At 58.1% G+C, this 19,046-nt stretch overlaps 1 protein-coding gene across 1 annotated transcript in view; it reads left to right on the top strand.

Annotated features, from left to right (window-relative positions):
- Positions 1 to 2,525: 2,525 nt before the first annotated feature.
- SDC3 (syndecan 3) overlaps positions 2,526 to 19,046 on the top strand; it is a 39,054-nt gene continuing 22,533 nt past the window's right edge. Inside the window, exon 1 of the mRNA XM_070798532.1 lies at positions 2,526 to 3,143. Within this exon, the coding sequence (XP_070654633.1) occupies positions 2,526 to 3,143 (618 nt within the window). The remainder of the gene's footprint in view (positions 3,144 to 19,046) is intronic.

A 19,046-nucleotide genomic window follows, 5' to 3' on the forward strand; every position in this document is an offset into this window, starting at 1 on the left:
GGGGTGGGTTGGATGGGTGGAGGTTAAGCTCCACCTGAGGGAGTCAGGAAGGCTCCCCAGAGGGACCACGGGAGTTGTGCTCTCTGAGTGGGGTGGAGCAGATGCCTCTGTGGATGGTGACTGAAGGTAAGGGAGACCCTGAGAAGCTGGGGTGTGGTTCCAGTGCACAGGTAGCCATGGGGAGGGGGGTGTTGATTGCATGGAACGTCAGGCGCTGGAACACTGTGAGTGTGTGCAGCTGTGAACACCAAGGAGCGCGGGGTCGGGGAGGTGGGAGGGGTGAGGGGCAGAATGAGACCTCAGGGGCTCAGACCCGGCTGGGCTCGGGCTGGGACCAGTATCTCTTGAGGTGCAGCAGGGGGCGCTCAGGGCCTGCCCAGCCCAAAGAGCCTCCCCCCTCCCTGGGACATCAGGGAAGAGGGCCACAGCTTCCAGAAGTCTCAGAACTGGCAGGGACCTCTGAAGGTGGGCCATGCCCATTCTGTTCATGGGGACTGTCTTAATGCCTCCCTGATGGCTAGTTTTCTGAGCCTCGTCTACTTGCCCAGACAGAGTGCTTCCGACTTCTCAGAGTAGCCAGTGCCATCTGTGGCCAGTTCCAGCTGTTCCAAAGTCCCTCCTTACACAGAGCGGACATCTGGCATCTCAAACGCCCTACCCTGACCCTGTTGGCCCCAAGTCTGCCCTTTGGGGGCTCCTCAGACCCACCTGTTCCCTGGGCCTGTGGCAGCCCTTCTGGGAAGTGACTATCCTTATATCTGGGTCCCTTACTTAATCATCATCTCAGCCACCCTGGTGGCTCAGATGGTAAAGAATCCATCTGCAGTGCAGAAGACCAGGGTTTGATCATGGGATCAGGAAGATCCCCTGGAGAAGGGAATGGCTACCCACTCCAGTATTCTTGCCTGGAGAATCCCATGGACAGAGGAGCCTGGCGGGCTACAGTCCATAGGATCGCAAAGAGTTGGACATGACTGAGCCACCTTTATTGAACCCCCAGTTCAATGGCCAGAAGAGCTCACTTAATCTTTACAACCTGACACGCGGCCCTGGGCCTGGCACCCACGGCACTCACTTTATCTTTGGATGATGAATGAGTGAGTGACCGTGTGGTCATGTTTTCCACATTACAGTTGGGAAACTGAGGCTCAGAGGGGTAAACTCACTCATCTAGAGTCACCCAGATCACAACTGACAGAATGGAGGCCTGAACCCAGGTGTTTGCCCAGTTGAGTCAGAGCTCTTTAACTCCAAGCAGTGCTGCCTCAACTGGAACCAGCTCCCCACCTACTGGGCCCTGTCAGCCTCTCTCCAGCCATCTTCCTAAGGGGCCTATGAAGTAGGCCCTAAAGGGTTGGCAATGGGATTCCCAGAGGCTGGGAGCTCAGAAGTCCTAGGGATTTTTGAACCTCAGAGTGTTGAAGTTGCCCTGCCTTCCTCTTCAGCTCTCTGTCCAGGGGCATCTGGATGAAGCTCTCGTGAGCTCCCTTGCAGGGAACGCTAATGAAGCTCCACCTGATGCTGAGCTGACCTTTGTCCTTTGACCCTCCTCTCAAACCCCCGGAAGGCCCAAACCAAGGCTGGTGCCGGGGTCTGCTCCTCGGGTCCACACCCGGCACTCTCCCCACTGGCGCCATCAGTGCTGGTTTCAGTTTCCTGTTTCTTGGGGGGAATTGTTCCAGTTTCAGCTCAGTGATTTCCCCTTTGCTGACGGCAGGCCCTGCACTGGCTCTGGGGAAAGGGAGGCTGGGGGCAGAGACTTTCAGCCGGCCAGGGCCAGCACATAATCTTCTCTCCCCAGGCCTCGGTTTCCCATCTAGGAAGTGGAGATATTGACAGCACCTACCTTATGGGGTCACTCATGTTAAGTCTTGGCATGGACCAGGGGCTTAATAAATACCTATACCCTTCTTCCTTCAAAACAGGTGGATGGTAGTGAGCGGAAAACACATTCACTGATCCAACGAATCAGCACTGAACCACTGTTCTGCACCAGAGCAGTGCTGGGGACAGAGCAGTGAGCAAGACAACCAAGCCGCTGCCCTCCTGGGACTCCGGTGTAGTGGTGGGAGACCCCAGTGGGTAAGCGAAGTGCATCATATGTCAGGCGGAGATAAAAGCCACAGAGAAACCCACGATGAGCACCCAAGGGGAAATGACCACAGCGCGGTATACCCCCCATCTGGGACATACTTTTCACACCACCTGCGCTGGGAGCAGAGGGGTCTGCAGCCTACAGTGAAGAATCCGAGTTTGGGAGAGCTGGCAGCGCCTGTCTGGGGTCACACAGCTGCGGGGTAAGAAGCACCTGGCCAGGTCTGTCCACCCAGTGACAGGGCCCAGAGGTCAACACCCGCTGGCGCAGAGGGGAGACTGAGGCCTGCTCTGTGGTCCTGCTGCCCACCCGTGTCCTGGAGACATCAAAGCCCAATGAACTCGGATGACCTGTGGCCCCCTCTTGTGGATCAGCTAGAGGGGGTGATGGGTCCTGGGAGAGTCAGTGAACCCTTAGCGGGAGGGTACCCATGGTCAAGCAGATGAGACTCATCTACCCAGACTCTCTGACGAGCCAGGTCGTACTCCGCACCTCCACGCGGAGTCCTTCCGCCTCCAAGCCCCGCGACTGCCCGAGGAGGCGCGCGCTGCGGGTCCTGGTCCCCAGAGCGAGGTTCAGCGAAACCGGCCACCCGTCGCAGGTCGCACGTTTTCCTCGGCACCCCTATCCCGCGGCGGGCGGGTGCGTGCGGAGCGCGGGGCGCGCAGGGACCCCGGCGGCGGGGGGCGCTCAGCGCCGGCCCCGCCCCTCCGCGCCCCGCCCCCCGCGCTGGGGGCGGCCCGGCGGCAGCGCACGCTTCCTGCGGGCGCGGCGGCCGTGGGCGCGGAGCTGCCGGGCGGAGCCGGGCCGCCGAGCCGGAGCCCCGACCGAGAGCGCGCCGGGCCAGCCGCCGGGCCGCGCCGCCGCCGCCGCCGCCTCGGGAACAAAGGCGCCCGCCGCCGCCGCCGCCATGAAGCCGGGGCCGCCGCACCGCGCCGGGGCCGCCCACGGGGCTGGCGCCGGGGCCGGGGCCGCGGCTGGGCCCGGGGCCCGCGGGCTGCTCCTGCCTCCGCTGCTGCTGCTGCTGCTGGCGGGGCGCGCCGCGGGGGTGAGTGCCTCCCGTTCCCGCGCCCCGCGCCGGCCTGCGGGGAGCCCGTGCCTGGCCGCCCTTGCCTCCCGGGGGCTAGTTTTCCCGCGGGCGGGGGGACCCTTCCCCGAGGGCGGCCTGGGGTCCCGGCTGGGGTCCGGGCGCGGGGCCGCGCTGGGCGTGTCTCGGGTCTGAGCGGACGTGGCTTGGTGCTTCGTGGGTGTGCCCGGACCGCGGCCACTTTTAGGGAATGGGGTCGCCTCCCCCTGCGGGGGGAAGGGTGTGCTTTCGGTTGTTCCCTCCGAGGGTCGTTGCAGAAGGGCCGGGGGCGGTGTGGGGGGGGGACGGGCTTCCCGGGGAGGGGGAGGGGTGGAGGGTGACTTGTGTGAAGGTGACCTGAGGGGGTGGGTGAGGATGACCGCGTGTGTGGCCAGCTCCGTGGAGGGTGCTGGGACCCGTGGGGTGTGCACGCGTGAAAGATGAGGCGTGAGGACGAGCCCGTCCCCGTGGATGGGGGCCTCGTGCCCTACCTGCGTGTGGTCGTGTCAGGGTGACCCATTGTGTCTGGTGTGCACCCGGGGCCGGGCTGGAGACCGTTGACCATGCTGAGAGTGCTTGCAGAGGGTGACTGTGTTGGGGGGAGGCCTCTGTGGGGGGTGTGTGTGTGTGCAAGCGTGTGCAGGCAGGTGTATGGTTGACCCGGTGCATGGAGCACGCACCTCTCAGGGGAGCCGCGCGTGTGCGGGTAGCCGCGAGTAGACATGTATGACCTGACCCCTCAGTGTGTCTTTGATTGACCGCAGCAGGCTCAGTCCCGGCTCCATCAGGGGCCGCAGGAAGAAAGGCCGCCTCCTCCTCCTTGTGGGACCCAGGTCCCAAGTGAGTTCCCCATGGGCACGTGTCTGGAGCCTGGCCTGGCCATGAACTGGGGAGACTTCTAGTTCCCTTGGTTGGTTCTAGGAGTTATGCCTGGCATCCCCCATTCCCCAGGGTGAGAGGAACCCAGGCCTCTCAGGCAACCCGCCAGGTGCCTACTCTGCCCCTGCAAGTCTCTTTGGGCCTCAGTTGGCCAGTCTGTGAAATGGGAGGAGGTCGGGCAGGGGCATCTCGGACAGACATGCTATTCCTCAGTACCCCCCATCTGTCTCAGGGCTTTGAGCTGGGTGGGGTGGGGTGGGGAAGTGTTGAACGCCAGGCTGAGTACCGGGGCTGGTGGGCTGGGTGCCTCACCCCCAGGTCTCCCCCAGATGGAGTGAGGAAAAGAGGTCCCTGGGAAGGACAGAGATCCAACCCATCCCGGTAACTGGGTCCCTTTCTCAGCTACACTTCTGGAAGACCATCTTAGAAATCAGAGACTTGAAAATCGCACAGCCTTGGGTTCCAATCTTGCTCTCACCCCTGATTCGTAGTGTGACCTTGGACAACTTGTCTCACCTGTCTGAGCTTCCATTTTTCCCCTCCGCAGAATGGGGCTAATAACACCCTCCTGAGAGATTAAATGAGATGCCGTGTGTGCTGGCCCACAGGAGGAGCTCGGTGAATGTTTGATGTCTAGATGAATGAAAAGGGGTGCCGACGCCATGCTTTAGACTCGGCAGCCCAGCGGGATCCCCGAGCTGGGTGAGCCCTGGGCAGCTCGCGCCCCTCGTAGAACTTTTCCTCATCCGTAAAACCAGGCTCGTGGTCTGTGCGCCACGAGGCGGTGGAAGGAATGAAGTGAGCGCACCGTGAAGTGAAAGGTCTCTGTGAGGCAGGTCTGAGGGCCAGGTGGAGTGGGCGTGGCAGATAAAGCCAACCCCCAGGGTCGGGGTCTGGAGGCTCAGATGGGGGCTGGACATGGAGGAGAGAAGGGGCGGGGCTCCAGATGAGGCGGCGGAGCAGGGCCCCGTCTTCTCCAGGCTTCACACCTTTCCAGGAGGGGGGACATCGACTCATCTGACCTGGGAGCCAAAGGGTTAATGGGTGGTGCCCAGGGGCCAGGGGCATGGCACCAGAAGAAGAGGGTGCTGCCTGCATCAGGAGGGACTGAAATTAGATCAGAAGAGCCCTGTCAGGATGGCTTCAGGAGTGGCCTCCGTGGTGGGGACCCCCAGGGGCATCACTGGGATGGTCAGTGGCTGACTCAGGGCAGGGGAAGGACCCTGGAAGGGTGATACCAAGGTGCTCACCAGCTTGAAAGGGAGCTTGTGTGTGTGTGTGTGTACGTACGGGGCAGCTTCTAGGATGGCCTCAGTAGGGGTAACAGGTCTCATTCATGCTGCACGTGGTGAGTTGGGGAGTGTGTGTGTGTGTCCTGGTATCCTCTCTCTGAGAAGCCAGCTGTCTATGACTCTGAGAGACATCTGCCTTCAGGGTCACTTCGGTTGTTGTATTATACTTAAGTCTACCCAGAAAGACCTAGAGTGTGGACATCCTGGAAATTTTGGCTTTAAAGTGCGTTCTTTGGATGATTAGGGCTGAAAGGGACTTAGATAATCACTTAGTCTTGTTTGAACTCCCAGTGGTGGGAGTTCATGGCTTTGTGATCTTGAGAAAGCGATTTAACCTCTCTGCGCTTTCACTTCCACCTGTGAAAACTGGGAAGGATAGGAGAACAAATGGGGTTAATATGTAAAGCTCTTAGCGTGGTGCCTGGCACATAGTAAACCCTCGGCAAATGGTCTTTTCTTGTTCTTTGACAAGGTTGTCATTCTGTGATTGGGAGCTGGTAGGTGTGGGGAGTGGAAGCGTGGGGGACCATGGGAAGAGGAGATCACTCAGGGAATTCTTTTGTTTGTTTGTTTATTTTTGGCCGCACTGGATTTTCATTGCTTCATGCAGGCTCTCTCTAGTTAGAGCGAGCAGGGGCTACCCTCTCACTGTGCGTGGACTTACTATTGCCATGGCTTCTCTTGTTGTGGAACACAGGCTTTGGGGTGCACGGGCTTAGTTGCCTAGTGGCATGTGGGATCTTCCTGGATCAGGGATGGAACCTGTACCCCCTGCCTTGGCAGGTGGGTTCTGAACCCTGGACCACCAGGGAAGTGCCCAGGGAATTCTTCTGAAGCCCCCAGCCCTGGTGGTTCCTGCTCACTCCCCACCCCCATGATTTCAAGCATCCAGGAGCTCCTTACCCCGCTCCCCCCAGCTGCTCTGGTTGGCTGTGAACACTGAGTTGCCAGGGCGAGATTGTCCTCACTTTTAATACTTAAATGTTGGGGGACCCCTGGGCGGTTCCAGGCCAGGCCCTGACAACAGGAATACCTTAGGGATCCGTAATTGTTAGCACCCAAGATGGCAGGGACTTGGGGACAGAGACTTTGAGTAAGGGATTTCTCCTTTTCAACATTCTTATCTGTCAAATAGGGACCATGACAGTGCCAGCCTCACAGGGATGTTGTGATGAGAAAATGAACTCCTTGGCTAGACCCAGCACAGCCTGCCAGGGCACTCTCAAGAGATGGGTCCTTTCTAGGAGGGAGCCTAGGGAGGGCTTCCTGGAGGAGGAGGTTTTACGCTAAGCTATGTGCCATATGACACTGAGCAAGCTGTAGCCTGTTCCAACCCTCAGCTTTCTCACCTGTCAACTGAGGACCAGTACTTGATGCATAGAACTGCTATTGGGGGGCATGGTGGGGGGAAGTCATACCATTCTCATGGCTGGTTGGGATTGGAACTTGGTGCCTTCTGCTCCCTGCAGAGCAGCACAGTGTCCCCCAGCTGTGAATTCAGTGTGTTTCTTGTTCCCTCATAATAGGGTTTGGCATGGGGTGTTTTTGAAAACAAATGGCTGTCCCATCCCATGGACAGGGGTGTAGGGTCCCAGGAGGCCCCAGGGCAGTGTTGGGGCAGGGGCAGCTTTGGACTCGAGACCTGGAAAATACTGGGGCAGCGGTGGGGTGGGTGAGAGGGGCATGATGGAGGGGAGAAGGTAAAAACAGAGCTCCCCTCACCCAGCAAGCTAGAGGTCCTGCTGAGTGTAGGCCTCCCTCCTGGCCCTCCCTTCGGAGCTGGGACCATCCCCTAGAGCTGCTGAAGGGGAGGGGAAAGGGATGGGTCCTTCCAGAGGGGGCTGCAGTAGAATTCCTTCAGGCTGGAGCAGACGGAGGAAGCTGGGGAAGGGAGGTGGTGAGCTGAACAGGGGCTGAGGCCCTGATTTGAGTGGCAGCATTGACACCTCCAAGGGCTTAATAATACAAAGAGCAGCTAATGCTCCCTGGGAGCCCTGCCTGTTGAGCACTTGGTATGTTTTGGCTCATTTAATCCTCATGATAACTTTTGGAGGTAGGAGTTGTTAGAACCCCCATTTTACAGATGGGGAAAACTGAGGCACAGAGAGGTTAAGCAGCTTGCTCAATGTCACGCAGTTGGAAAGTGGCAGAGCAGGATTGAGCCAGGGCCTGGCAGGCTAATAGAACTGGGTTGCAGTCCTGATTTCAATCTCTCTTGCCACGTGATCCTGGGCAAGGTTCTTACTTCTCTTTTAGCCATCCCTACTCCCAAATTATGCCTACATTACCTGCTTCATGAATGCCTGCTCCTTGCCAGGCTCTGGGCCAGGCATGCCCCCTGTCTTTTTTCTTTTAATTCTCTCTGTAGCCTTGGCGTGGTGATGCTACACGTGTGGTCGGTGGGGGAAGGGTCTGGCTCTGGAGCCCTTGCTCCCCCACTGCCTCTCAAGGCTCCGTGATCTGTAAGTGAGCTCTTCTGAGGGTCTTGGGGGATGAATCAAGGGAGAGCTTTATAAACTACAGGCAGTCAACAAGATGCAGGGGTAGGGGAGAGAGGCTTGTGTCTGAGTCATGTGACCATGGCGCAGGAGAGGGGAATGTTTAGAGCCTCAGGATGTTTAGCCTCAGGGTCTAAAAAGTTAACATGCCCCTGGGACACCCACTGGATGCCCCCAGTGTTGGGGCTGATTGTCTGCACAGATGACCAGGCCTGCCTTTGATCCTCTCTGACTCTTAGAAAGTTGTGTGGAATCCCGATCTATGTCCCTATCACCCCATCCCTGAGTCCTGGTCCTCTTACACATACGGGTCCCTCTGGCCTGAATGGCGGAGGCTCAGAGAGAGGGAGTGACTTGGAGGTCACACAGCAGTCTGGAGAAGGGTCAGACACTTTCTGGATAGACCGGGAGCACCTTGGGGAGGCTCTCTGGCTACCTTGCTCTTTGCTCTTCCCATGGCCAGCACTGTGCCTGGCCCAGAATGGAATGGTTTGAATGAATGAAGAGTGAATGAGTGAAGGAAGGGAGGAAGCCAAAACCATGAACTTTGGAGCCCAGACTGGGGCTCTGTGTTGTCTCCTGTGGAGGTGAGTTGGGGTGAAACATTGAGGGATAGTGAGACTGGGAGAGTCCTGCTGGGTCCAAGCGTGTGCCTGTGGGCCGGGAGGCGCCAGGGGGCCATGGGGGGTGGGGATGGGGGCCTGTGGTCTGAACACTGAGGCGCGGCCACCACATCTGGGTGGGACAGAAGCCCTGTGGTTCTGGGCTCCAGCCCAGCTGCTTGGAGCCCTGTGATTTTGTGTCGGGGATAGGGTGGGGAGGCGGGGTGGCTGGAGCCAGGAGCTGTCCCTGGGTCCAGGCCCTTGATCACCCTGCAACTGCCCCCTGAAGCAGAGAACAGGGTCTGGGCTGGACCACCTGGCGAGTCTTGCTGTTCCCCTAACATACCACTGCATCCTGGGAACATCAGGCCAGCGCCTGCCCAGTAAACATTTGTTGACTGACACCCCCTCCTCTTGCCTTGGCTCCCAGCCTCCCAAGATTCCAGGAGGTTGGGTCAGCCTCTCTTCCGGCCCCCCTCCTTCCCTCCAGAGCAGGCCCTGGCCAGAGGGGCGTCCGCTCCCCTCCCCCCACTGACCAGGCCTAGTCTCAGCGCCAAACAGGAAGCCGTGATTACAGGGGGAGTCTGAGCAGCAATGGCTGAGGGCCCGGCTGGGGGATGGGGTGAGGGTGGCCCCTGTCAAGTGATCTGGCCCCTTCCCTACCTGGCTGCAGAGGGTGGAGGGCGGGGAATGCCTGTGGCAGCCTTTTATACCCAGTGGAGAATGTTCTCCATGCCCCAGCTGCCTGAGGTCTGCCTTCTTCCCATCCCTGGGTCCCCACCTGGGCCTTGATGATGTCTCTTTTGGGGGGCGGTCTCCAAACCTGAGGGTACATGAAGTAGTGAAAGAAACAGGGGCCCCAGAGCCCACTGGACCAGGGCTGAGATCCTGCTTCTGCTGATTTCTGGCTGTGTGATCTTGGAAAGTTCACTTAACCTCTCTGAGCCTCAGTTGCCTCCTCTTGAAAAGGAGCTAAGAGTACCTCTGCCTCAGAGTTCTTTGAGAAAGAGAATACAGAACAATAAGGTGCCTGGTAAGAAGTGGGCTCCTCCTTCAAAGAGCGATCTCTCCCACTTACCTGCTTTGGTCTTGCTCTTTTCCTGTGCCTTTCTTGGTCTCACTGAAGAATTGCTTTTGAGGGGGATGGAGATAAGGTTTTCTCTTAGAGAGTGTGGGAACCAGGTTTGAGGGATCATGGATGACCCAAAGAGCCCTGGGGGTGGGGGCTGCCCTAGGAGGGAGGACTTGGGCGAGAACTCCCCATTGCAGCAGGCAGGGCTGGGGCCGGATTAGAGGAAGCACTTTGCCGCTGCCTCACGCTGAGTTCACTGGGACTTTGGTTCGTTGGAGCTGTTGTTGGCAGCCTGTGGTCCAGTCTGGAGGTAGTAGATCAGACTTGATGACTCTTCAGGCCCTTCTAGTCCCGGAACCCCAGAGAGACCTTGCTATTGGAGGTATGGCCCAGAACAAGCTGACACCGGGCCCTCTCCCTTTCCTCCTGGCTGGGGAGCCCTTCAGCTGCGTTCCATTTATCACACACATCCTGGCCCAGAGTCGGTGACTGTTGATGTTTACATAGGACCTCAGGGATGGAAGAGCCTTAAAGAGACGATCAGCCCGGCAGCCTTCCAGGCTCACAGATGGGAGTCCTCAGGCTTGGAGATTGGCCTGGGGCCTTGCCCAAGGATTGGGGCTGATTCTCCAGCCTGTGGTCTCCTTGAGCCTTCTGACGCTGGTAGCATTCCACCCTTTAGAAGAAGGCTTGGAGATGTCAAGTCACCTGCCAGGGTTTACATGCCTGGGTGCTGGTGAAGCTGGGTGTTTGGTTGCTTTTCAACCTACTCTGGATTCTGTCTGTCCTGTTGCCAACCTCGTCATCACACTCCTCCAGGAGCAAGGTTTTCTGAGATGAGTGATGAGGGTTGGGGGTTTGGGGTGCTGGGGAGAAATCTGAGGGGTGGGAGTTGGGGGTGGGGGATAGTACTGATTAGGGCCTATACACCAGTTCTGGGATGGGCCATGGGCTTGCTTTCCTCTGGGGTCAGCCTCAACCCAAGCCCTCCCAGAACTCTGCACCCCGCTGTGCTGCCAGCCAGGCCCCACCCCCCATCCCACCCCCACTTCCCCCACCCTCCAAGCTCTGCTCACCAGCCCAGACTTTAATAAGGGTAATTTAGAATCAATCACCAGCAGGATCTCAGAAATCTAATTGCAGCAAGCTGATTGCCAATTCGACTGCGGGCACCAGGGGGCTGCGGGTGGCTCATTAGGCCTGTCTTGCCTCCCTGGGCTGGGGTTTGGGGGGCCGTGTGGGGACTGAGCAGGCAAGGCTCCGGGAGAGGTGGGGGTGGGAGTTATATTGGGAGCAGGGGAAGGCTATTCTTACTTCCTGGGGTGTCTGGCAGAACCCAGATACTGCCGCCCTCTCCAGGGTCCGTGGCTAGAGCAGGCGCCCATGTCTGTCCCCACCGTTTGCTCATCCACCATATGTTTACTGCGACTCCTCATGGCCAGGCTGCCGTCGAGGATGCGCTGGAGGTGTCCGCTGCTGAGTTTTACTTGGTTCCTGCCCTCAAGTTGCTCTGCTGTTGGGGAGCCAGGTGCAGTGGTGATAGCGATAGTGGCCAGTCCTTACAGAGCGCGTGCGATGCACCAGGCAGTTCCACGTGCCTAACCTGCTTTATCCCAGTTCTTACGACGAGACTACGCGGTAGGTATTGTTACCCCGTTTTGCACATGGTGACACAGAGGCCCAAGAGCTTAGGCAGTGTGTTTCAGGTGAGACAGTTAACAAGCTGCCGGAGTGTGCTTCCTGAGATGCCCTGTTGTTTGCTAGGGTAGGCCGAGGCGGCTTGGGGCCTGTCTCTTGATGGACTACTCTGTTCATTCTGCAAACGTGAATTGAGCACTTGCTGAAGGCCTGGCCCTGTGCCGGCGGCTGTGGGTGTGCAGGGGTATCTCGTGTGTGTCCTGCCTCTTGTCGGTGAGCCTTGTTTGGTGGGTTTGTGTCCATGTGAGGGCAGGCATTGAAGAGAAGCAGGGAGGAGGCCCTGCTTCCCTCCCCGACGGGTTCGAATCCCAGCTCTGCCACAGAAGCTTCGTGAATCTGGGCCCGTGACTCCTTGAGTTCGCCTTTTCTCCTCCTCTGTCACCTGGGCCAGTAACGTCTCGTTCACTAGGCTGGGATGAGGAGCAGTGCTGGGGGAGGGGCAGCTAGTTAATGAGTTAGCAGCTAGTTAAAAGGAGGCTGCTGCTGAATAGTTACTTGTATTTTACTTGTTTTAATGGTTATACTTTCCCTAAGATTGTTGTGTCTCAGAGTGACCCTGCTTCAGGCTTGTCCTATGACTATGGGGCAACTTCCCACCTCCCACCCCCATCCCCAGCATCTACTTTCACATCTGCAAAGTGGGGCAATTGGGCTGGGTGACCCAGTGGCTCTTCCAGTCTTCACATTTGAGGAACTCTCAGAAAGACCAGAAGCCAGAGAGGGCAGGAGCTGACCTGGGGTAGCCCAGCTGGGAAGAGAGGGCAGGCTGGCTGGGCTGGGCAGAGGACAGGAGGCCTGCGTCCTTCAGGTGGTCTGTCTGTCGTTCCTTCTGGGCCAGGGTAGGAGGTGCCCTTTCCTCGCCCATCACGCTGAGCACCGTCTTCTGTCCTGGCCTCTGGGACATGATCCAGGCCAGTTGGAGGCTGGGCTGCGAGTCTGGTTTCCTGGGGAGAGAGTTTCCTGGGCAGGGAGTCCAGTGCCTGAGGTCTTGTCCGTACTCTGCTGCTGACCTGCCAGTCACTTTTAGCTGCTGTTTACTGATGTCCCTTCTGTGTCTGGCTTGTGCTGAGCACTAGGAACTCTGAGGGGGCTCAGCCTGGTCCCTGACCACAGGAAGCTTCCAGTTAGGTGAGGGGGTGAGGAAGTGAGTCAGGGGAAAGAGAAGTTGGTTTTTGGCTCTAGGGAATCAGGGAGGGCTCCCCGGAGGAGGTGTCCTTTGTTTCAGGCCTTGAAGGATGGCAGCAGATTGATAGGCAGAGGGATCAAGATGGACAAAGGCTCAGAGGTGGGAAAGGTCATGGTATAATAGGGAACTGAAATGTGGTTAAAGGCAGCAACTCCCAGCTGGGGGAAGGGAGCCATATGTGAAAGTGGGAACATATTTCCCTTACGGGGTGGGGAGCCATTGCTGGAGGGTGTGCTGTTTCTAATGAGAGTGTGTTGCTTCTTGCATTTAACGGACGTTCACTGGGCACCTCCTGGGTGCCTGGCCCTGTGCCACAGGATGTTTTTGGGCAGAACATTTGAACACCATAGTGCCTTGGCATGGGAGACCCCAGTGGCTCACAAGGTGGGCTTTGAGTCCAAAGCAAGGCATTGGATTGGGTTCCATCCTCAAGGTAGAGGACATTGGTCTGTAAAATAGGTGCAGCCCCATCCTGCCCTGGGGGGCTGGCGTGTGATGCCAACGAGAGCATGGATGTGGTAGTGTTAATATTGAATGATGCCTGCTGAGGGCCTGCCACGTGTGATACACCCTGCCTAATGTCTCATGTATAAAAGCTCACTTAATCCTTACACGCTTACGAAGGAGGCACGATTATCGCCTTGATTCTACAAAAGAGAGAATTGAGGCACAGAGAGGTTGAAAAATATGTCCAAGATCACAGAGCCAGTAAGTGGCACACTTGCTAGGGTTTGAACCCAAGCAGTCTTCCTGGGCTTGCAAGAGTCAGACATGACTTGGTGACTAAGCCACACCACCGGTCTAGTGTCAGAGTCTATCCGGTACAGAAGCGCTGCTCCAGGCTACCGTGTGTGCTACGAACTGTGAAGGGTGGTGCCCTGAAAGGATGAATTTAAGGCCAGTCAGGTCCTGCTGGGCGAGCCTGTGGGGACGCTGTGGGGGAGCCCTGGCCCAGGCTTTGGGCTCTTGGCTTCTGTATGGGGCTTCTCCGTTGCGTGTTTTCTGTTCGGGTTGGGCCGTGGGCTGAGGCCAGCCCACACTGGGGAAAGATCAGAGGACTAAAGATGATTTGCGCTGGAAGGGCCTTGGAAACACTGTTGTCCAACTTTTTCATGGTCCTGAAGGGGAAACTGAGGCCAAGGGAATGACCTCATTCCCTTGGGTCCTTTGAGAGCTAGCAGTTCATCCTTTCTGGAGGAGGGCATGGCAACCCGCTCCCGTATTGTTGCCTGGAGAATCCCCATGGACAGAGGAGCCTGGTGGGCTACAGTCCATGGGGTCGCAGAGTTGGACACACCGAGCAACCAAGCACAGCACAGTCCAACCTTTTTGTTTAACCTACAAGGAAGTTGAGGCTCAGAGAGGCACAGTGACTTGTGTGAAGTAACACAGCAAGGCTGTGGCTGAGCTGGGACTAAGAACTATGTCTCCTGACTCCCAGGCAGGACCGTGTCTCTTCTTTTTACCTCTTTGTGCGAAGACTGCAGGCCCAGCTCCCACTGACCTCTCCCAGGAAGCTTTTCCTAGCCTCTTCAAGAAACCGAAACTGAAGTCGCTCAGTTGTGTCCAGCTCTTTGTGACCCCGTGGCCTGTAGCCTACCAGGCTTCTCCGTCCATGCGATTTTCTAGGCAAGGGTACTGGAGTGGGTTGCCATTTCCTTCTCCAGGGGATCTTCCTGACCCAGGAATCGAACCCGGGTCTCCCGCACTGCAGGCAGAGGCTTTATGCTCTGAGCCACCAGGGAAGCCCCTATGCCAGACTGATTCCGTTCAGTGCTCTCAGGGTGCTTCTCTAGCCTCATCCTTTTGCCCCACACCGCTCTACCACCCAAGACTCCTGGCTATTCCCTGAGCACAGAGTACAAGGTTACGTCTTTGGCTTTCCAGTCTACCCACACGCTCTTCACTCTCCATGGACTGTTATTCTCCAGCAAACTCGTACTCATCTTCCAAAACCTAGCACAGATGTCCCCTTCTCTGGGGATCATTTACCAACCTCTCCTCCCAGCTCCCAAGCACAGTGAGCCCTTCTTCAGCCCCTTCCCTCCTGCCTCCCCGTTCTAGAGTCCCAGGCACCGCTCTTCTACAAGCAATAGGATCCACTGCTGAGCTTTGTGACTTCAGCTTTACAGTGTCTGGCTCCCCACAGGGTTCCATCCTTAAGTCCCTGGAGCCCTCACCTGGATACATGGTTGCAGCAGCTGCCCGACCATTACATCATCTCCCTGGTGGGCCTCACACTTATGTTTCCTTCCTTTCCCTCAATTCAGACATTGCTACATTGTTCCCTCCTCTTTTCAGCCTCCTCATGGCTCTCCCCTGCTGTCACACCGCCTCCTTTCTCCCCAGCGCCCTGCTCCTGTGATCCCCAAGCCTGGAGAAGAGGCGAGCGGGGGCTGGCAGTGGGGAGCAGTGGGCACTTGCTGCCTCACTACCCAAGGCTCAGGCTTGGTTATGGGAGCTCCTCCTGCTCTCTCCTCTATCTCCTGGCTTCCTCCATCTCCTGCCCACCCCCTCCTCTGTCTCTCCGTCTGTCCACTGTATGTACCTCCCCTTCCCTCCATCCTTTTCTGTCTCCCTCCTCTTGCCCTGGTTCCCCCGAGGGCTCTGCCTCATTCCCTCCCTGGAACCTCCCATCTCTCTGACTGCGACCCAGAGAGGGTAGGACCTGAAGGGGGACAGGAGTCTTTGGGGGCCGAGAGGTGTTTAGGGTCAGGGCAAGAGGGGCAACTCGACTCCGCACCCTCTGGGCCCAGGAACCCCACACCCCATCCCGTTCCCTTTGTTCTCCCCTCCAGAAGCGTAGTTTCCTGGACAAAGGGCCACAGGAAGTGAGCCCCTGGTCGCGCTGTTTTGGTGAGGATGTGGTGCCCAGAGACGGAGCCTGGATGTTCAGGATCCCCAGCAGTGAGAGGCAGAACGTCTCCTCCAGGGAGCTGAGCCCTGGCTTGGCTGAGTTCTGTTGTTCCGTGAGGCGGGAAGCTGGAGCACTCGTTGGGGACAATCTCAGATCCAGTCTGTGTCTGGGGGCTGTGTGCAAGGCTGTGGTTGTGCCCGGGTGATCCTTTATCTGTGTGGATCTAAGGTCACATTTCTCTCTCGGTTCGGGTGAAGGGCTGGGTTTGTGGGTGCGTGTGGTGCTCTGTGTGTGTGCTGGTGCACGAGGGGCCCAGGGGTCCCCGTGGGTAGGAAGGAGGTTTGTGGCTGCTCCTTTGCCATCAGCTGTTTTGGTGGCTCTGATGTGAGGCTAGGGGAATCAGTAGCCCCCTTTCTCGGCTGTAAGGGGGCGTGCTTCCAAGACCTGGGGTGGCCATGGGTATTAGCAGCTCCCAGGAGGACAGCAGAAGTTAGGGGATGCTCTCCCACCTCAGGGTAGGGGGATTGATGCACGGGTGGAAGCACATGCAGACCCATTTGTGTGTGTGGAAGAGCACACACCTGTCCTGCACACACGTGTGGAGACACAGACCCATGTATGTGGACACATGCAGGCACTCAGAAACAGGGATACACGCTCCCCCTAGTGCACGTGAACCACGCACAGAGACAGCCCTTGTGCTCACAAGAGCACATCTAGGCCCACATCTCAGGCATCTCAGCCCACCCAAGACAGCCTGAAGGTGTGTGCGCACAAATGCAGCTGCACGCCTGCCCAGAAATGCCCCTTCGAGTGCCACCTGTGTGCCTCCTCATGACTGCCTGCACACGCGCGTGCACACACACACACACGTATGTACATGGGTTGCTGGGCTTCTAAACTACCAGGAATGTGTCCGTCCTTAATCCCAGCTCTTAATCCCAGAGTCCAGGAAGCCCAGGCCAAAGGGGCAGCTGGTCAGCCGGCCTCCTTAGAGGTGATTAAGGCATGGGCGGGGGCGGGTGCAGGGGACGCAGAGCTGTGTCTTCTGCCTGACCTCCAGGGATGCCACAGAGCTCAGAGCTTGGGTTCCATCTGAGACTTGGTTACATGGAATTTACCAACCCTGGGGTGCAGACCTGCTGAGGAGGCCAGCCAGGGGTGTGGCTGGTGTGTCTCCAGGGAGAGTGACAGCTGTGTCAGACCAGGGAAGGCAGTCCCTTGATTTAACCACCTGCCTGCTGGGGTCTCAGTGGGAAGCCTTCTGGGCATTCTGACCTCTGGGAACCCTGTTTCTGGCTGGAGCGCTTCTGGACCAAGCAGGAAAATGAGGCCCAACTGGGAGATGCTGAATTTGGGGTCCTGAGTGGGGAGGAAGGGTGAGACAAGGGTGGGATGGGGAGGAAGTGGGGGCTGAGCTGGGCCTCGAAGGTGTCCGCGCCTGGGGCATTCGGAGGTGCACGAGGACACGTTGGATTGTCACAGTATGGGGGGTGCTGCTGGTGGCATTTACTGGGTGGGGGTCAGGGCTGCTACAGGGCTGGGAGAACTGTCCCACCCCGGCGTCTGCAGTGCTCCTGTCGAGAACCGCTGTCAGGTCAGGCAGCCTGGGAGGGGTCAGTGTGGGCCACAGCTCAGAGTTGAGACTGTCCCCAGCGCGCCGTGGGAGGGAAGGCCATGCATACTGCCCAGGGTGCCATAGAGGGGCACTGAGGTTGTGCAGGCAGAGTCCTCCTAGCCTGGCCCGCTTGGATGTGTCCGTGTGGGTCTCTAAGGGGTGGCTGTGATAATGGCGGAAAGAGGGTGGTTCTGGTTTCAGACTCTGACCACTGCTCGTCAGCTGGGTGACCTTGGGCAGCTGTGGGGTGGTTTTGAGAATGTGGGTTTCCTTGGCTCAGAGTCCAGCCAGCATGTTGTTGCACCCAGAGCTGGCGGCCAGTAGCGGTCATCGTGGGGGCCGTGGTCATGAGAGGCTTCTGTCACGGCAGAGGTGACAGCCACCTGGGGTTTGGGGAGCAAGCTGGTCCTGGGAACAGCCCTTTGCCACGTGTCCATCTGTGAGCCTGACTTTTCCAGTCCAGTCCTTTCTCCCACGGCTCTGTCTGCTCTGGCTCCAGGGCTGGACCATTTGGGCGCATTCATCTGGACGTCCCTGGGGTCTTGCTCTGGTGTGGGGCTGGTCGTGGTGGAGCCCCCGCTGTGTGGAGGGGGACCAAGTTGGTATGACTGGGGCTCTGATGGCAGACGCCCAGAACAGGACCTCTGAGCCTGCCTGCAGAGGGTTTGATGGGTCAGCTGAAGGAGTTTTTGGCCTGGGAGTCATGTTTAAATGAGAAGAGGAGGACGTGTCTCCCTCTTGGATTGTGGGGCTCATGAGGGCTGGGCACTCAGGGTCCCTAGAACCCTGTGGGTGTTTGGACTTCATTTGAACTCAGGAGCGGGGCAGAGCCTATGGCAGGGCCTGGGGATGGGTTGGCTGGACACCAGGGTGCCCTGGACTGGTAGGAAGCTGGTGAGGATGCTGGGGCGATGACAGGGGGATGCTGGGGTTTTCTCTGGTTCCCTCCACCCACAGCTGAGACAGAGAACCCACAGCTGAGACAGAGAGCTGGGGGGGGTCCCCATGGGGTTCCTGGTTCCCCCCACCCTCCGGGTTTGTTGTGGCCCCCTGCCCTGCAGCCTGAGCTCTGAGGGGCCCTCCTCCCCTCTCAGTGACCAGACAGGGAATGGGGATGGCGAGGTGGTGAACTGGAGGCTGGGAACTCAGGCAGCGTGGGCTTCAAACTTGGATTCATCCTGGTTGGGGTTTGGGGGACGCCAAACACCTGTCAGAGGCCCTCTGTGCAGCGAATAGGGAGTGGAAACCAGCCTGGGGCTTGGCGGCTGCCAGCTGGGCTGGGGGGAGGCGGGTGCCTGGGAGCCGCGTGCAGGCAGGGCGGGACGGGGCGTGGGGTGGGCCCCGCGACCTGTCTGTCCTCCCACAGTCCTAGACAGACACACACGGGCAGAGGCAGACGGACTCATCTTCAGACTCGTTGCCGCTGGGACCCTCCGTCCTCCTCACCCCTTCCCTGGCAGGGGCGTATCCTCAGGTCTCTTCCTGAGGGCAGCCAGGGGCCAACCACGTGCCCAGAGGGTCCAAGTGGGGACATCCCGGCACCACCGAAGGCTGGAGCTGGGGACACTGGGTCTAGCAATGCAGGTGGCAGCCAGCCTGCGTTTGGGCCGTCTGCCTCCGCTGGGTCACTCTTGGCTGAGCCTGCCCCTTCCAGTGGCCCCACCTGACAAAGTAGCCTTTGACAAGCGCAGGGGAGGCAGCTGCTGTGCTGGGGCTGTCCCACTTGTGGTCTGCAGAATCAGTGTTTGCCCTTCGGAGGTCGGGGCTGGGGAGGCTAACCTGGGGCTTAGTTAGGGTTTACTAAACAAGGTGAGGAGGTGATTCAGGATAAGGCTCACCTCCTCTGCCATCTAAGCATTTGAGTCGAGGCTCTGCTGTGTGACCCCGGGCAAGTATCTCACCCTCTCTGAATGGCCATCATACATTCATTCTTCTCTTTATTATGATTTATTATGATTTAACTCATATTCTGTACAATCCACCCATTGAAAACATATAATTAAAGGGGTTTTAGTGTATATACAGTTTGCAACCACCCCCAATATCATTCATTTTTATTACCCCCTAAAAGAAGCCCTATACCTATTAACATCACTCCCTATTCCCCCCAATCACCCAATGCTGAGCAATCACTAATCTACTTTCTGTCTCTGTGGATTTGCCTATCCTGGACATTTAATATT

Source organism: Bos indicus, chromosome 2 (assembly GCF_029378745.1).
Source record: "Bos indicus isolate NIAB-ARS_2022 breed Sahiwal x Tharparkar chromosome 2, NIAB-ARS_B.indTharparkar_mat_pri_1.0, whole genome shotgun sequence".
Classification (NCBI taxonomy): domain Eukaryota; kingdom Metazoa; phylum Chordata; class Mammalia; order Artiodactyla; family Bovidae; genus Bos; species Bos indicus.